At 50.8% G+C, this 17,659-nt stretch overlaps 1 protein-coding gene across 1 annotated transcript in view; it reads right to left on the reverse strand.

Moving 5' to 3' along the window:
* The window catches only part of CASKIN2 (CASK interacting protein 2), a 66,318-nt gene extending 51,918 nt beyond the window's left edge, over positions 1 to 14,400 (reverse strand). The window contains exon 1 of the mRNA XM_077833721.1: positions 14,304 to 14,400. Coding sequence (XP_077689847.1) covers positions 14,304 to 14,400 — 97 coding nt within the window. The remainder of the gene's footprint in view (positions 1 to 14,303) is intronic.
* Between the last annotated feature and the right edge of the window lie 3,259 nt (positions 14,401 to 17,659).

The following is a 17,659-nucleotide window of genomic DNA, read 5'->3' on the forward strand; positions in this document are numbered from 1 at the left end:
ACTGGGGAATAAGACACATGTGAGGGGCTGCAAACGGTCCTAGATGCACAGGCTGAAATGAAAGAGAGAGACTGGTGGGGACTGAGGCACTGGTGAGCTAACAGATGTGGCATGAAGAGAGAAAAGTAGCTGGGGAACGAAGGCCTGGACAGAGGGTTTGAGTGGGGACAGCACAGGGGAGCCGCATGGTAAATGGTTAGGGAATTCAGAAGTCATTTTAGGCCAGCCTGCCTTCACACACATACACAGGCAGCTCCTCACTAGATCACACTGACATTTATATGGTGAGCTTATGGATTTGTTTTGAAGGCAGACGTAGAAGCCAAAAACCATTATGCAACTTCTGTGAGTTTGCAGCACCCACAGGCAGATGCAAAGGGCAGCATTACAAAACCACGGGAATTTTCACACCCCAGACAGTGCTCTGCTGCCCTGGGCCTGACACGCCAGTCCATATTTGTTCGATCACCTGCTCCGCAGCTGCTGCCACTGCTCCTCAGGACAAAGCCCATCCAGAGAAGGGACGTTCAAGCTTTATAGCACAGCTGGAGGACCCTGTTGGGACAGTGGGGTCGGAGCTCAGGCTCAGAACCAGCTTGTAAGATACACAGGCTGCACAGGATGGCTTCACACTCCCATGTTGTGAGGCAGCGACCCCGGCAGGGCTTTAAGGAACATGCTTTAGCTCACGCCCAATGTCTTTTGGTGCCTGCGGGATCCTCGAACCTGCTCCACACCCAGGGAGAGCGTTCCAAGGAGAACATCTTGCTCTTTTATCTTTCCAGCGCCTCTTCGCAGCTCAAGCCTTTATCCCTGGCTGCAAACAGCTCCTTGCACACTCACCCCTGCCTGACATGTGAGCTGTACCATTGCTCATCCTTCTGGTAATCCCTGAATCGGGGCAATAGACTCAAACCTTCTGCCAGGAGATTAGATTGCTTCGAGCTGGGAGGTGCCAGTCATCTCCAGACCTGCAACTTGCTGGAAAGCCTAGGGACTCAGGTGAGGCCCATGCTGCATTAGAACCCCAGCTCCAAGTGGGTCCTTGCCTCCCCGCTGGAAAGTGATGTGGGTGACTTGAGGGTGAGAAGGCATGCGTCTCCTGCACTTTTGAGGTACAGTCCCTGCTTCCCCCAGCCAGCATCCCCTTGAAGAGTAGGGGACAGTGGTTTCTTCTCTTTTCTACTTTCATACATTTATGCTGCATTTTGCCACCAGCAGCTCCAGGGCTGGCACCATGCCAGGGCAGGCTGGGTTCTTTTAAAACAAAACACAGCATGGAAATGAACATATAAAGTAACTCGATGCATTAACTCTTCCCAGGCCTTTCCAGAGTGTGGCTGGAGACCCAGCATTGCACGTTCCAGAGATTCTGTTCCAGATGGAAACCATCTTCTACAGGAGGTTCCATCAATCGACACTGGAATTCAATAATAAAATTGAACCTGATGCAAGAGAGGAGATCTCCCCTCCCCCAAGACCCTCTCAGCAGCACAGAGGACAAGGAGGGGTGAAGGGAGGCAGCAAAGAATCCTGCTGTCTTGGGCCTCAAAACACCTCCTAGGGCATCACATAGGGACAAGCAGAGCATGTAGCTCTAGCACTTAAGAGCGTGAAGGTGGGGCAGTGCAAGAATGCAAGACCTCCTGCTCCCCCAACCTTCCCAAGGACAAGTTTCTCCCACTCTCCCTATCCTTCTGCCAGTCAGACTCTTCAAGAGCCCGCTCCAAAGCCTGCTGCAGGCAGCGGGAGCCTTTCCACTGGTCTGTAGAATTTGGATCAGGCCCACGGAGCATGTGAGCTGGTGCCTTTGGCAGACCCCACTGAGCTGTTGGAGAAAGTGGGGGTGGGGAGGGGGAGCAAACAGAAAACTGGAAGGCAGGAGTCTCTGGCACAACAGAGCATGAGGCTGATGCCACTGTGGGTGCGCCCTAGATAGCGTTTCTGGTGCATTGCTGGAGATTTTCAAACTTGGACAATGGTCAGGAATCCAAGGGAGAGGGAAGAAAAATTAATTCAGCTCTTGACCGTCAGGTGGCATCTTTTCCCCCAGTAAGCAGAGGGCAGCAGCCAACGAGGCAGCACCCTTGCAAGGAGGTGAGAGACCCAGAGAAGCCATAGCAGATGCCACGGCTTGAGTTGACCTCTCAGCTGCAGTTACCTGGACTTGACTTTTAGGTCCCGAAGCAGCATAGTGAGCCCAGAGGAGAACAGGATGCAGAGCATGTAACAATCTAAGTAAAGGAGAGAGACCAAGGGTGGAAGCCGCCTCACGGTCTGAGCTGAAGCAGTCTTGAGAGACTGCAATGGCAATAATATTTATTTCCACACACGCAAACCTTCGTTAAGGTGGAGTTAAGGCTGCAGACACAGATGAGTGCTTTGGGCAGACATTACCTTTCAAGGACGTTAGGAACCCAGAAGGACAGAGTCAAAGATGCATTTTTCAAGCAGAGTCATGCTTCCGAGTCTGTGTCTGACTCTCTTCAGAAATTCTACCCTGACCCCAAATCCAACCCACCAGCTGCGATGCCAATAAACCTTTTCTGGTGGATTTGAGGAGGGCAGAAAAATAAGGCTTATGATGGAAACTCAGGTGCAATGAGCATGGAGTGACTGCTATCATCCCATTTCCATTCCCCTATGCAAAGATCATAGGAGCCAGAGTTAGAAAAGACCCATTAGAGCATTATGTCCATCCCCTCTGCCAGGGCAAGGGAATGGGCCAGATTCTGATGTGAAATGTTGGGAGTTACACCAGTGTAACTGACAGCAGAATCTGGCCCACCCTGCCCCACTAGGGGATGTAACAGGCAATAGAACTTACACTGTCTTTGAGCCCAGATGATGCTCTAGACATCACATACTCCATAACACCAATCCCACGGAAAATGCCTAAAGTCGGTGCCCAGGACCTCATGGGACAAAATGGTCTTTAGACCACAGTAAAGTTTGGGACAGATAGTTTAGTATCTGTGTAACGCCAACAGACCCTGGTTGTCAGCAGGCAGGATCGAACCTGGGGCCTCCGGAGCTTAATGCATGAGTCTCTACTGCATGAGCTAAAAGCCAACTGGCTGTTAGCTAAGGCTGTAGAGCAGACTTGTTCGTTTTTTCTCTCTAAGTGGCCTTGGCTCCACTAGATGGGACAGAACACCACACCCAGAAGGCGTGTGGGTTACATTCACACAGCCCACTACACGACCCCCAGTTATCCATACCTCGACTACTGATCTCTGGGAGCTGCCATTATATCTGGTGGCTGGGCAGTGCTCCACAGCATTAATGCTCCTCCATACTTCAGGCTTCCAGCAGCACTATGCCTCCTCCCCCTAATCCGAGTAAGGGTCAGACTTTGCACACAACAGCTGCCCATCATCCCCACTCCTGTGGTCTTTGGCTGAGCCTTGCCATGCCCCTTGTTGGCAGTTATTAGGCCATGGATGTCCCATGCTGCTCCCTGTATATTACTGGAGATGCAAATAAAATTCCAGAGGAGAGAGAGATGACATGGAGTGAGAGGGGCGTTGGGGAGGATGATGACCTCTTAAGAAAAGTGCCGCTCATCCCGGCCCCCCAGCATGGGAGGGGAGAAATACTGGCCCGAGTCAGCAGGCCTGGGTTCCACTCACAGCTCCGACACAGGCTCACAGGGTATCCTTGGGCAAGTCCCTTAGGGCCCAGTTCTCAAGTGTGACCTCTAATTGTGTGTGTTTTGAGTTAAGGATGCTCAATGTTAGATCCCTGGGAGCTGAAGTGGTGCTGAGCAGCTACAGTTGCGACCAAAGTTAAACGGGAGATGAGCTCAGTGTGCAGCCCCCAGGAGCTAGGGGCACTCAGTGGCTCCCCACAGAAACCCCCAAACAAAGCAGGCCAGGCTGTCTGGCCTAGCTGGAACACCTGTGGTGGAAGTGGTGCCAAGACCAGCAGAGCTTCGTTTGACCTAGCACCTTTCATCCCTCCCCCCAAATTGTATACCTCAAGGCCCGCTTTGCGGAGAGCTCAACCCCACAATGTTAAAAGGCAGCTGAAAGAGGAGCAGAGGAATTAAGGGCCACACAGCAATGGAGAGGAGAGGGATGTACTGAGAAATTAAGGGTCAGCAAGGGGGAACAGGTGCATGAATGCTGCTCTAGATGGGGACTGTGGCAGAGGAGAAGGCTCTCACACCTACAGCGGGGACAGAGAAGAGGCCAGGGCTAGGTGAGCAGAGGGAGGTGGAAGAAAAGGAGGTCGGTGAGGTCAGCTGGTGCACCCCCTATGGAAGGGTTCGATCCCCACCCTGGACCAATAGGGAGCCAGCGCAGCTGTCTGAGGCAGGGGTGGGGCGTGAGGTGGCCAGGCTTCCTCATACCTGGGCACGACTGGGGGCAGCAGCATCGTGCACATGCTAGGGAGCTGGGACTCCTCAGGGAGGCTGCGGTGAAGGGAGTCCATCTGCATGCATGGGCCCCACTACTAGATGCTAGGGACAGCCCCTCCCCCGCTGCTTTGTAATGCAAACACCATCCCATCTGTTTGGTAAGAGCACAAAGCACTAGGGGCTCTAGGGACGGGGCAGCAGCCAAGCTCCCAGGTCTTGGCACCACGCTGCCAGCCCGGCGTCTGTGGCGCCGTCCGTTCGGCCCCAGCCACCTGGAGCCCACTGGAGACTCAGACGCTGCCCACCCTGCAGCCTGGCAATTGTGTCTCTCTCTCTCTTCAGAACAAATTCCAGGCTGTCATGGGGCCACCCAGGAGACAGGCTTCAGCCGGGGGAATTACTTTCGCGGGCAGTGAAGCTTTAGGCCAAAGGCTGCTGCTGTTCTGACAGCTGGGATGTTGCCAGTCACTGGAACCGGCAAGATCTGTACACCCGGATCCCAAGCTGCCCCTGCCATGGCAGGCCAGGTGCGTGCAAGAGAGAAAGGGTATTCTCGGCTTCTGCATCACTGTTTTAGAGGAAACACAACAGCTCCTCGTCCGCAGCCCCAGTGCCCTGACCCAGCCTGGTGTGGATGAGGTGGGGAACCCCCCAGGTAAAGCTTGACAGAACAGGAGGCTTCTGGCTTAGCAAGTTCCCTCTTCTCCTGTTGCTCCCACAGCTGCGTAGTGAGCCCTCCTATGGGTCACACAGTGGGCGCAGCAGAAAAGCGTCCTTATGCCCTCATGCCAGGCCCCATAGTGCAGTTAACTCTTTAGAGACTGCAGGCTGCACACCTGTGCAGCATTCGTTCAGCTGGCAGCCTGATCAGCATCATCCTTGTCATCTGCACGTCCCAACTGCTGCTCCAGAGCCCTCCGGAACAGAGTGGCAGGGATCTCTTAGCCTGCCAGCGAACTGAGGAGTCACGGGAAGGCATTTAGGATTTGCCCATGTCTTTGCTATCTCCTCACATACAGCCCTCTGGGGACCTGCCCTCTTTACAGAGGTGTTTGCTCAAGTCATCTCTCATATGGCTCCTGGGGAAAAGAGGGCAGGATGTTTTTGTTTAGCTTAGCCTATGGCCAGGGCAGTGCCACTGGGAGGCACTTAGAGATGCCCGAATTAGGAAGACCCCCATCAGTCAGCTGCACAGTACTGCATCCATACCTGGGACCCTGTATTCGTGAGATGGGGAGTTTAACAGTCAAACATGAGCAGGAGACCGATTTTCCAGTTAGCCCCAAAGCAGCAGACCTTGCACTTGCTGCATAGGAAATACCCACCACCGGGGTAGTTTCCACCAGCTGCAAGAGCCCTGCCTCCTGTTGGTGCAGGCTCTCAGGGAGACCAATGGGCTTGCACCAGGCTCGTGCGAATGCAGCTCCTAAAGGGACAGGAGGTAGTGCCCGGAATGAAGCCCTCAATCTCTTCCCTGCCTTAAGCACCGAATCCAGCTCCAAGAGCCTCCTTGTGCCAGGGCAGGCACACTCTGGACTCGGCCACCAGCACAGGGACACACATGGCTCTCCAGAAGATTCCTTCCCCGAGGACAGCGTGGCCCAGCTCTGCCTTGCGACGCGTTAAGAACATACCCTGCTATCATAAGGAATAAGGGCAGCCAAACCCTCTGGGAGCAGCGCCGGAACAAGAACTTCATCTTCTATCTGCAGGAACCTTTTGGTATTGCAAAGCGCTGCCGGGAAAGGGAAGCCAAGAGATGGGACTCACTGTGTCCAGATAGGGGGGAGAGAAACCATGGGTGGCTCTGCCCAGCTTTCATTCAGGGTGCAAACCCAGAGACTGCACTTCCAATACACACCTATGAGGGGCAACCATTCAATGGCAGCAATGCCAAGACCTGCCTGCCAGAGGTACCCAGAAAAACACTCATTAGAGAGTGTTTGGGGGGAGATGATACAGGGCAGGGCACTGCAAAGTGATGCGGGGTAAAGTCATCCTCCCCTAAACACAGCAATGCCAGCCTACGCTCATGTGAGCACAGAGGTCTGACTCAGGGCTGCCCCATAGAGTCAGGAGGGTGCTGGATTTTCACCCAGGCCACTGGCCCATTTCTTAAAGCATCTCCCTGTTCAGCAGGTTGTGGAAGGGAGCCTGTCTCTCACCCAGGAAGAGGAGAGTGCTGGCTGCTTCTCGGGAGTTCATACAGGACCTAAATGGGGCCTCAGCTGCCAAAAGGCCTTGCTGCAGTCAGTATGAACCTGCTAGCAACACGCTCCTCCTCCCGCAGAGCTACAGGCAGAGCTGGCCTGGTGCCAAGGGGCAGCCCTGCCCATTCAGTGAGGCGCTTTGGGGCCTCTCACGAGAGGTCAAGCAAAATGCGAGCGGCTGCCCCTCGCCTGCCCTCCGCGGCCGGCAGCTGAATTCTTACACTAACTCAAGGGGAAACCTGCGTAAGGGCTGACAACCTCCCCCTCCCCCCACCAAGCTTAACTCCAGCTGCCTCTACAAAGGGCAGAGACTGCCCCTGAACCTTGTACACCGCGAGGACTGCTCTCCCCTGCCACCCATCCGGAAGATCAGACAGACATGTTGGTGGCTTCACAGGGACAGCAGCAATTCCCAACCCCAGCCCCCTTCCCCCATGGAGCTGGGCAATTCCCAGGAAGGGAGCGCTATCCCTTGTTCCCGCAGGCCCCTTATCTCCCTATTTGCTTCAGGCTTCTCTGATTGTGCTAGCAAGTGCAGCCACAGCTTTGCTAACATTCGGCCCATCAAAGCAGCCCAGCCAGGGCATGACTAGCCAAGGACAGGGATGGCCCTTTTCCAAGCACAACAAACTTTAGAGACTGGCTTTGAACAGACACCGTATATTCACAGTAAGTTGATTCCTTTTGCAGACTCTGCTCCTGCTCTCTTCCCCACCCCCCACCAACCGTAAAGAGATTGGAAACGAGGGATAAAAATTGTTCCCAGCTCAAATAGCTGAACTCTCAGCTCAAGTGGAAGCATGCAGTAGGCGTGAGGAACGCATTCCTTCTGTCAGCAGGACCCTGCCCACCGGGAGAAGCAGCTGGCATTCCAGAGGTCCCAACACAGAGAATGCCAAGCGACCTTAACGGCTGGCACACGACTAGGCAAGCATTGGAAGAGACCTCCTCCATGGGATAGAGGGCCGGGGGTGAGGAAGAGGAGGACTAAATAATTTTAAACACCCATTAGTCTCCCCCCCCACTTATAGTTTACTCTATTCCATCTGATTTGCATCCGATGAAGTGAGCTGTAGCTCACGAAAGCTTATGCTGAAATAAATTGGTTAGTCTCTAAGGTGCCACAAGTACGCCTTTTCTTTTTGCGAATACAGACTAACATGGCTGCTACTCTGAAATCTATTCCAAGCAGTGGTTTAGGAGTAGGGTGATGTAAATACAGAAACCTTTAAGTCCATTTCTCTCCTTCTCACCCACATCAAGAAGTTTTTACAGCGATCCACGTAATACTGCCACATGCTTTAGAAGACTGTTAAATAGACGCTCAAGGAAGCACTGGAATCTCTGTCACTTAATACTTAGCACTTCTAGGACACTTTCCTTCTGTAGCTCTCTTGGCACTTTACTAAGGAGAGTCAGGTGCTCACCCTTGAAGCCTAGGAATGTGAAGGAACTTGCCCAAGGTGACGCACTGAGTCAGTGGCAAACAAGGAATAGAAACTAGGCTGCCTCGGGGTTTCAAAACTAGACTAGAGGAAACATAAACCAAGCATAACGTAACAGAAAATAATCCTGCCCTGGCTGCCTAATGGCCTGGGTGATTCAGATTTAACAGAAAGCCATGGTGGAAGATGCAACTTCTTGCTTTGTTACCTGACACAGGCAGAGGATCTGCATAGGAAAGAATGGCTTGGCCCAGGCTTATGGACTCTGCTGCTTTAGCAGCAATAGACTGATGATTTCCATCCTTCCTCCACACACAGAAAGAGAATGAGTTCCCACATGGGGCTGATGGAACAATGAATGTAGCTTCAATCCAAAGTGGAAGCAGATAATTGTCTGTTCCAGCTCATGGGGCACATGAGGCAGCACACACCATCTAGGAGAGGACCGGCTTTTAAACAGGGACACACAAACTAATGGTGTGGCCTCTTCTGAAATAACATGTGCCTTACGGGTCATGCCATCTCAAAAAGAATATGGCATTACAGGGGGATCCGAGATGGGCAATGAGAAGGACTAGGGACCTAGAGAAACTCTTACATGACGAGAGATTGAAGAGAATGAAATTCCTTCACTTAGAAAGGTGAAGAGGGGACACAAAAAAAGTCTATAAAATAGCACATGATCAAGAAGGTAGATCTGTTCTCACCATCTCACAACACAAGAACAAAAGGCTAGCTAACAAGATTAAAAGATGACAAATTCAAAAACAACAAAAATAAATACTTTTTTCCCCACACGATACAAACTGTGGATCTCTACCACAGGATGTCACTGAGGCAAATGCAATCAGTAAAATTCAAAGAGAGACTGGATATTTATATGGATAACAAGAACATCCAGAGTTACAATAGTTAAAGTTCACTAATTCTGGAAGAGATATTAAGCCTCATGCTTCAGAGCTTAAGCCAAACTAACTACTAAGGATTAGGAGGGAGCCAGTTGCAGGGTCAGTTTACCCCACGTCTGCCTACTGCAGGGCTCTTAAACCATCCTCTGAAGCAACTAGTGCTGACCACTATCAGGAAATCGAGACTGGACGAGATGGCTTGTGGGACAGGTAATGCTCTTGTATTCTGTATAAGGCACAGGGGGCATTACCAGTGCTATTCTGTCAATGGCAGAAAGAGAATGGTGGCCAGAGGGGTAAGCCCCGCACTGCACCCCTGCCAACGCTCCACAGCTGGAAAGCAGGCAGGGGAGGAGCGAGCCAGGAACTCTCAGCCCATTGAGAAATTCTGGAGGGACAGACTAGCAAAGCAGTTCCCAAAGTGAGGTCTGTGCAGAGCTCGCTGTTCACATGGTGCTAGCTTGCCTGTTTGTTTCCAGCTACTGCATCACGTTAAAAGCTGCTAAAAATACATGTCTAACATTACTACTCCACATAAGGGACTGCTGTGGTTACCACAGGGATCTGATGAGACAATGGAAGAGGAAGTGGCCATTGGAAGGGGAGGAGACCACTGGACAAGCTCATTATGAATTATTTGTATTACCGGAGGAGCCCCAGTCATGGACCAGGAGCCCAGTGCACTGGGTGCTGTACAAACACAAAACAGAGAGAGCTTACTAGTATTCTACTAGAACAGAATCTACATGATAGAAAGGTTTGAGAACCTCTGGACTAGAACAATGGCAAATACCTGTATTTAGCAGGTTATCATGCCTTCTAACTAGGAACACTTGATACATACAATGTCTGGGAGCTCAGAAAGCCACTTTAGACGCTTTGTGGATGGCTAAGGTCAGTGTCATGTTGAAAATATCTAGACTGCACAGAATCAGGTTCAAAGCCTAACAGGGTTGATGTAGCTCTTTATCCTTCCAAGTTAATACTGTTTTGCCCAACTGGAGCCTCTTCCATCCGAGGATCTCAAGGCACTTTACACACATGAATTAAATGAACCTCACAGACCTCCTGGGAACTTGGAAGCAGGAAATACCCATTTTCTTAGACTCTGCCTGCTCTGCATGGATATTAAAGCTCTTTCCCCAAGAGTATGGATTTATCCTAGCGTGCTTGGTCAAAAGTTTCTCATCCTCCATGCAAGTAGAGGAGAAACTAGTTGACTGCCTTCACCCCAGAAATGGCTAAATTTCAGCAAAGCTGTGAGCATGCAAACTTTCAAGACATTTTGCGATTCTTCAGGATGAACGACTAGCAAGCAAATCCCCCTGGTAAATTCCATCCAGGAGCCTGCTCTTGGGGCTCAGCTGAATTAAACTCTGTCTTCCCCTCATAAGGGCTGGCACAGCTTGAGAGACTTTCCCCTTTCCAAGGGACAATGGCCACAGACCCAATTGTTCTGCTGGTCTCCTCCCCCAGGAATCTAATCTTGTGACACCCCCCCTCCCCAATCCCCCTTTTTTTTTTTTTTTTTTTTTTTTTTTTAACTCCAGGGCTACTGCGCTCATCCCTGCCCAGCCAACTGGCTCATTGTTAACGAGCGCGTCCAGCCAGGAAAGTGATTGATCACTAAGGAGAAAAGGCCAAAGCCGTGACGGGTCGTTTAACAATTTCAATTAAACTCTGCAGTGCTCAGACACTGAAGAGGAGGCGAGAGAAGGAAATTAAAACTTCTACCACTGCTCCAGGTGACAACCCCAACAGCAGTAGGGTCCACGGGGAATGGCCCAAGCCCTCCCTGGATGTATATGGTTTGAGAGAACCCCTCCCCACTTGCAGAGGTATCTACAACAATGGGCATCCCCCACACCCTCTGCCTTACAGTATCATACTGATGTCCCCCAGCCGCACAGAGCTGCAGGATTAATGTGCTCTCACCCACCAAAAAAAAAAAAGAAGAAATCATCATGTGCTCCCGGGCTTTGAAATAATAGGTGCTCTGACCCATTTGTGCACCAACATTTTCCACCCCATGCACCGCCTAAGAATATGCACGTTGAATATTTAACTATGTGTCCCTGAACTTCCCGCTGCCGGGACTGGCGGCTTGATTCTCGGTTACGTGCAGCGACTTTTTTTAGGCCCAGGAGATCCCCGAGGGCTAATCACAGCGATGCGGCGCCGAATCCACTGAGACAGCAGAAGGACTCTTAGAGGGATTTTAAAAATCAGCGTCTCGGCCTGTCATATGGAAAGGCGCTTTAATGAGCAACAAAGGCAGCTAACATTCTGCTCACCCGGCATCTTAACAAAAAGAGAGCGAGCGAGCAAGAGAATGAATCATAAGGGATTGGGAGTAGAAGGCTCCTCTGGTGGAGGGACAGAGCCTCATGCAGCAGGGGAAACGTCAGACCTATCCTGCCGCCATGTAATAGACTGACCCCATCTCTGGCTGGGGGTTCAGCCCCTGTGGGGAGCAAGGAGGGGACAAAGCCAGAGCAAGGCAATAGAGAATGCTCTCCAATTGCATTTGATTGAGATAGAGTCATCAGGTGATTAAGGTCCTAGGATGGAGGGGAGGAGGCCAGCCTTGCTCCTTCCCCTCCTAGCATGGGGGCATTCTCACCTCATTGCATGTTACACCTCATCAGGCTCCCCTTTCAAGCCAAGCACACCAGCTGTGCCAGTTCCGGCTTCACTCCTTTCTTCCTTAGTATTTAATCTAGAGATAGACACTGGGGTTGTCCTTATTCTCAGCCCTTCCTTAACAACAGCTCCTGGTCTCCCTTGTAGGCATCACTAGCCTCTCTCAGAACGCTGTAGATTCTTATTTCCTCCTCCTCCTGAGAGCTAAGTATCTCTCCGCACTCTGACAAATCTGCATCATTGGGGTTTTCCCGTGCCACCTGGCCTTGCGATAAGCAGGTGAGCAGACCTGTGCATGATGTTCCCAATCGGCTGGGCTAGTTCCTTGTACTGACTGGAAAAGTTCTTTCCAATCTGCATTTGGTGCAACCGTCTAGGAAGCGTTGTTTTGTTTCCGTAACCCCAGCCCTGTGGATTTTCAGAGGTTAACCCCTACCTCCTCCCGCTCAGCACTTTGCAGTGTCTGACCTAGCAGTTTATCCCCGCCTTGTTTTTATAATCCCCAGCCTCACTAACTTTTCCAGCACTGAACACACAGCCCTGAGCTGCTCCTCGTCTCTCCAAGTCAGTCTCAGTTATTCCCCCTCACCCTCCACACACACACTTTTCTCCTCCTATGAGCTTTCACGTGAATTCTTTTGCTCTCATGAGATGTGCCAGACTGACAGACCTGGCAACAGGATGCCTGTATCCATAGCACAAGCACAGCACAGGCCGCAGGAGGGCAAGCTTCCCCTATGCTGCACCACAACCCTGCCCTGGATGGACACCTCCCAGGGTGAAAGGTTTGCTGGCTACCACTTGCCCATTCAGCCCTTAGCTTCTCTGCCAAGAGCACTATTAAATGTGATAGTTTTTATGATGTGAACACCTGTCTCTGGGGAATTGGACCAGGACCCACTCTCCCGACATTCACTTTCTTCCCCCCACCAGCTGGGCCCAGAGTCCACCTTAAATCCATATCCCTTCTGGTTGAAGAAAGGGTAGTCTTTTAACATTAGCCTTAAAGAGCATTTTAGCAGGATGGCTTTGTAGATCCAGCGTATGGTACTTCACCCTTGTCTCCCCACCAACCAAGACCATTAGAGTCAAAGGAGAATCTAGAATGTGTATTCAGAACTTCCCTGCAAACAGACACATACAGAGTCTCCAATTGTTCCCCAGTGGCTCAGTTATCTCACATGCTTTAGACTACCCTGTTTTACTTCTTCATCCTAATGGCTTCCTTATCCACTCAACTGATTAGTCCAGTTAGTTCACCTTTCCTCCCACTTCCCTTCTGCTGTCTTCTGTTGATTCCCACATTCATATGGGGAATATAGCTCCGTCTTCCTTCTTCTTAGCCAACGCTCTGGTGCACCTATATGCGCTGGGTGTCACCCGTCTCACATATCCCACCTACTCCAGGAAGAACCCCAAGAATGAGGAGCTGAACCAAGATTCTGGAGCTGGACACCCCACACTTTTGAGACATTCAGATCTTAACCTTTGTCCCTGGGGCCCCAGCTTTAGGATAAAGTTCAGACCCTCCCACCCACCTCCATTTCATTCCAATCACTATCCTGCATGGGGGTGTCTGGGACACGGGCTGCTGACAAGGTCCTAGTGATGCCCTGGTCTTTTGTTTATTTCTCTAGGTCCTCAAACCCTAGGAACTCCCAGTCTGTCTCCCTCCCCGTAGGTCACTGGGGCCAAAACTTACAGGGGCTTCTTCCCTGCTCCTAACCAGGAACTCATCCACTGAGGACACAATCTCTTGTATCCTGATCTTTAGGAGAATCAGTGCATGATCGGGACGTGACTGCACAATGTACCATCCACAACTCTAACCATGGTGTTTCCTACCAATACCTCCTGCCTTCTCCTGGGTGTAGTTCAATGTCTTTTTCCCATAAGGAGGGCTGTGCTCCATAGGGTTGTGTAATTCTCTCCCCATCCCAGTGATCCTGCTTTCCTTTGTCTCCATTATACACAGTAACCCAGCTCTCTCCTTCCCCTGCCACCTCCATATTTCATCTAGGACCTTTTCAGCCCTTGAATGCTGCTTGGGGGGCCCTCTGGGCACCCATTCAACAGGCCAACAATGCACGCACATAACCAGTCCCCATGAGTTTCTTTGCTGCAGTGACATGGGTCTCCCCCTTTATCACAGCCTGGTCAGTACAAGCACACAGAACCGGCCTTAAATTCATTCCTACTTCAGTTCTGCAGCTGACCTTTAAGAGTATACAGGAAAGAGACGGGCACTACTGAAGGGTTAAACATTACCAGACTTAAAGAATCTCAAATTCAAGGCCTGACAATTGGTTCCAGTTGACTGGTTTGGATGGTAATTTTTCACAAGATAAATCTGACCAGAAGTAAGTGGCAATGACTGAAGGACCCTCTGCGCCAGCATGCCCCATAGGAGCTGTGCTGCTCACTTTCCTTTGGTGACTTTCTGCCACCCTTCCCCCCATCTGTCCCCCACATTTCAGGGTTTCCACACAGAGGCTACTAGAAGCATCATCTTTTACATTATCAGCGAGATCTGGATTCACACCCCCAGCCCCTGACTGCAGAGTAGTCTCCACTCCAGTGCACGAGTGCCAGGCTTCACATGCCCTGTTCCCAAGGACTCTCACACCAAGGCCCTAGGAGTAGAACTCACAGCAACTGACAAGAGATGGAGCAAGCAGCAATGCCCATGTTCTTTCAGCTCCCTGCTGCTGCATTAAGAGGCAAAGGTACTCACTGCTCTTGGATGCTTTGACCTTGGCCACCAGTTTCTGCACACCAGGTACATCCCCATTTTTCACAGCCTGGATCAGCTCCTGCTCTCGCCCCATCATGGACAGGTCGGAGTGGTAGGGGAGTGAAAGGAAGAGGTCCTCAGATCCCTCTGGTTCATAAAGCCATGGGCGTGCACGTAGCAACTCCTCAAAATGCTCTCAAATGGAGGAAAAGCCCAGCAAGAAAAATATTTTAAAATCCCACGGGACATAAAAAAAGCCTTTATAAAAAGATCTCTCCGTTAATAGCGATAAATGCAGCTAGGAGTCACTTTCCTTTTGATGGAGATGGGGATGCAGTCTGGTTAAAGAACATGCAATCACTTAAACAAAAAATAGTTCCATGCTTGGGGACTGACTCCCAACAGCAACAGGGCCCCACAAGACAAAGCCAGGCAGTTTGGAGGAGCGGGCCGGGAGAGTCTGCTTTGAGAAGAGTCTGGCCTCTTAACCGAACCTGTGCAAAGCTCTCAGAGATCGAGGGGTCATGTTTTGCTTCCTTCGCGCCAGGCTGAGCTGCGCTGATGATTCCCTAATTCTTCCCAAAGGGATTATGTGCTCCTTTCCATCTGGAAGTTATAGATCCTCTCTCTCTCTGTTATCCCCCTCATACCGGCATTCCTCTTGGTGCCGTCTCTGCCAGCCACTCTGCAGACCCCCTGCGCTGGCGGCGTTCAGAACCTTGGTCACAGAGCCCCAGAGGAGAGGTTGTCCTGGTGCTCCCAGTACCTGTGAACAGCAACAGCAGGGTCAGGTTTCAAAGGCTATTTACTTATCAGCATCATTAAAACAGTCCACTGCGACTGCTTCTGTGGCCACGCCGAAGAACAAATAGTTTGACTATATTTAGTACCGGCAGAAGTCAGACTGTCCTCGTGTTAAAAGGGCTGCAGGAGCGGAGGGGGAGAGGCCCTGTATTGGAGACATTCTAACAATAGGTGCTGTGGGCAAAAGAAACAAGAGATCAGATTGGACCCCCAGCATGGATGCTCTGGGAAGGTCACGAGTGCCCTGTCCTGCCACACATGCATGCAGGAGAGAATAGGGCCAGCAGTGGGAGAAGCAAGAGCATGGGCACAGCCTTGCCCCTCCTTGCACACCAGCAATTGTCTGTGCACACTACACCCTTTCGAAAGGTGGATCATGAGCCTCCAGGTTGTGCACTCTCCCCGGCGCCCTAGAAGTGTTCTGCCTGCATAGGACACAAGCAGGCAGAATGTTTACCCAACCACTGCTTGAGTGCTGTGCCTCCTCCCCGACCCCAGCAGAGCCCTGGCCGTGGGGGGGATAGACTACTGTGGGCGCACGGTCTAGGGGCTGGAGCCAGGGGCAGGGAATCTGGACTCCCTTGGGTTCTTCTCTTGGTTCTGTAACCGTTTCGATGCATGACCTTGGGCAAGTCACCTAACCTCTCTGTGCCTCGGTGTACACATCTCTATGTGGCTTTAAGAATCCCCTCTCTCAGGGGAGCTGTAATTAGTACCCTCAGATAAAAGGTGTGATGGAACTGCAAAGTATAACAACCCTCTTGGAGTGTGATGGACTTCAATGTCTATCTAGATATTATATGGCTATCACGATGGTATCAGAGTGCCTCACTGAGAGTCACTCCACCAGCCAGGACAGGACAGGACAGGACTGTAATCTATATTCACTACGGCTACTTTTTCTCCTAGCAGTTTTAAAGAATCCCAATGATGAGCTTCCAGCCCTTTCCCTGGACATTTAAGAGCACCGCATTTCAGCCTGTTACTCCTAGTCAGGCCGCCTTGGCCTTGCTGAACATTTCCTCTCTCCTTACGCCTTGCAAACACAGATACTGCCCTCAGAATTAAATGGGAAGCTCCAGTGCATTGGGATTTAAAAGATACCCATTAAGAAGGTTATTAGCACACAAGCATTCTCAGGCAATGAGCTGAGCACAAGCTGGCAGAGTGACTGTACTCAGAGGACAGAGGAGAATCAAAATTTAATTCAGCCCCTAGCAAGCCAATTCCCTGCTGGTGGACCGTGTCTCCATCTCAGTGCATAGGGCATCCTTTCAGAAACTGAGGTTTCCCCCCAGTGTTACAGGATGGGGGCCCCCACCACACATGTTCCTACCCACCAAAAGCCTCCCCACTCCCAATCTCTAAATTTAGATTTATCCTAACATGAAGTTTTTTCAATTGTATTCTGTACATTTCTAGACTTCTCCCATGTTTCAGCCATGCATCTGGCAGCTTCTCTTCACCCGGTCATGAAATCTTGGGAGAAGGAGTGTGTGCAAGAGAGAGAAAATATGAAAGATTGACACAAGCTGCCAAACTGCTGTCAGATAGCTACAATTCTTCATTAGCACCAAATTAGAACCAGCAAACTAGTGCTACAAGGCTCCACTTTCTGTTACCAGTCACTTGAGCCCTGGATTCTCCTAGACCTCCCTTTCTTAAAGCTCCCGAGAAGCATCCTTGGCTGTTTATAATGTTGGGTTCTGTTGTAATAACTGGGACTATAAATCTAGCCCGATTCTAAAATCAACTGTAAAAATTATATGAAAGTTCATATGATGTTATAACCACTTAGGCTAACAAATGGCGATGAAAAGTAGGTCAGGGGAGAGACACATCTAGCCTCCTGCACCCTCACACATTAGCACCAAGCCTGACTCTTGGAAAAATATTGCAAAAGGAAGAGTGCAAACCCATAAAGCTAAGATCATTGCCTGATAAGGGACACACACCAGTGCGTGACTGCAGGATGGAGCTGAGAGGGTAGACACACCTCTGGGCGGCACAGTGGCACCCGCCAGGCAATGACAGCCTTCCTTGTGGGGGAAGGATTTGCAGGGATGCCCAGACTCACATGGTAAGGCTTGGGATTTTCCCATGCAGTAGCCTACATGTGATTGCAGGCCTTGGGTTTATGCTGGACGATTAGGCCCTGGGCAGCTAGGTTGTTCTGAACTTTCACATCACAAGCGGGTTGCGATGTGATGTGCATCACAACTCTGGTTGGCGGTCACTTCCGCGCTTCACTGCTGTCAGGTCAGGCTGCTTTAGGGGTATATCCTCATGTTATAATCAAGTTGCGGCCAGTTGGCTTAAAGTCTAATGCTTGTGTCCATCCTCATTGCTCCTTGCCATAAGCAAACGTGAATTGGGTTAATAGAACATCTCCTGGAACCTCAGTTACTGCACCAGCTTAAAGCTGTTTGGTTTTCATTCTGCTTCAGCACATCTTACCCAGCTTTACTTTGATATCATCCAAACCCACTGGCACTTGACTTTTTTATACTAACATTTTTTTTAAGTCAATCTACACTAGGAAGCAGGCTCAT

The sequence above is a fragment of the Eretmochelys imbricata genome, chromosome 14, assembly GCF_965152235.1.
Source record: "Eretmochelys imbricata isolate rEreImb1 chromosome 14, rEreImb1.hap1, whole genome shotgun sequence".
Lineage (NCBI taxonomy): Eukaryota > Metazoa > Chordata > Testudines > Cheloniidae > Eretmochelys > Eretmochelys imbricata.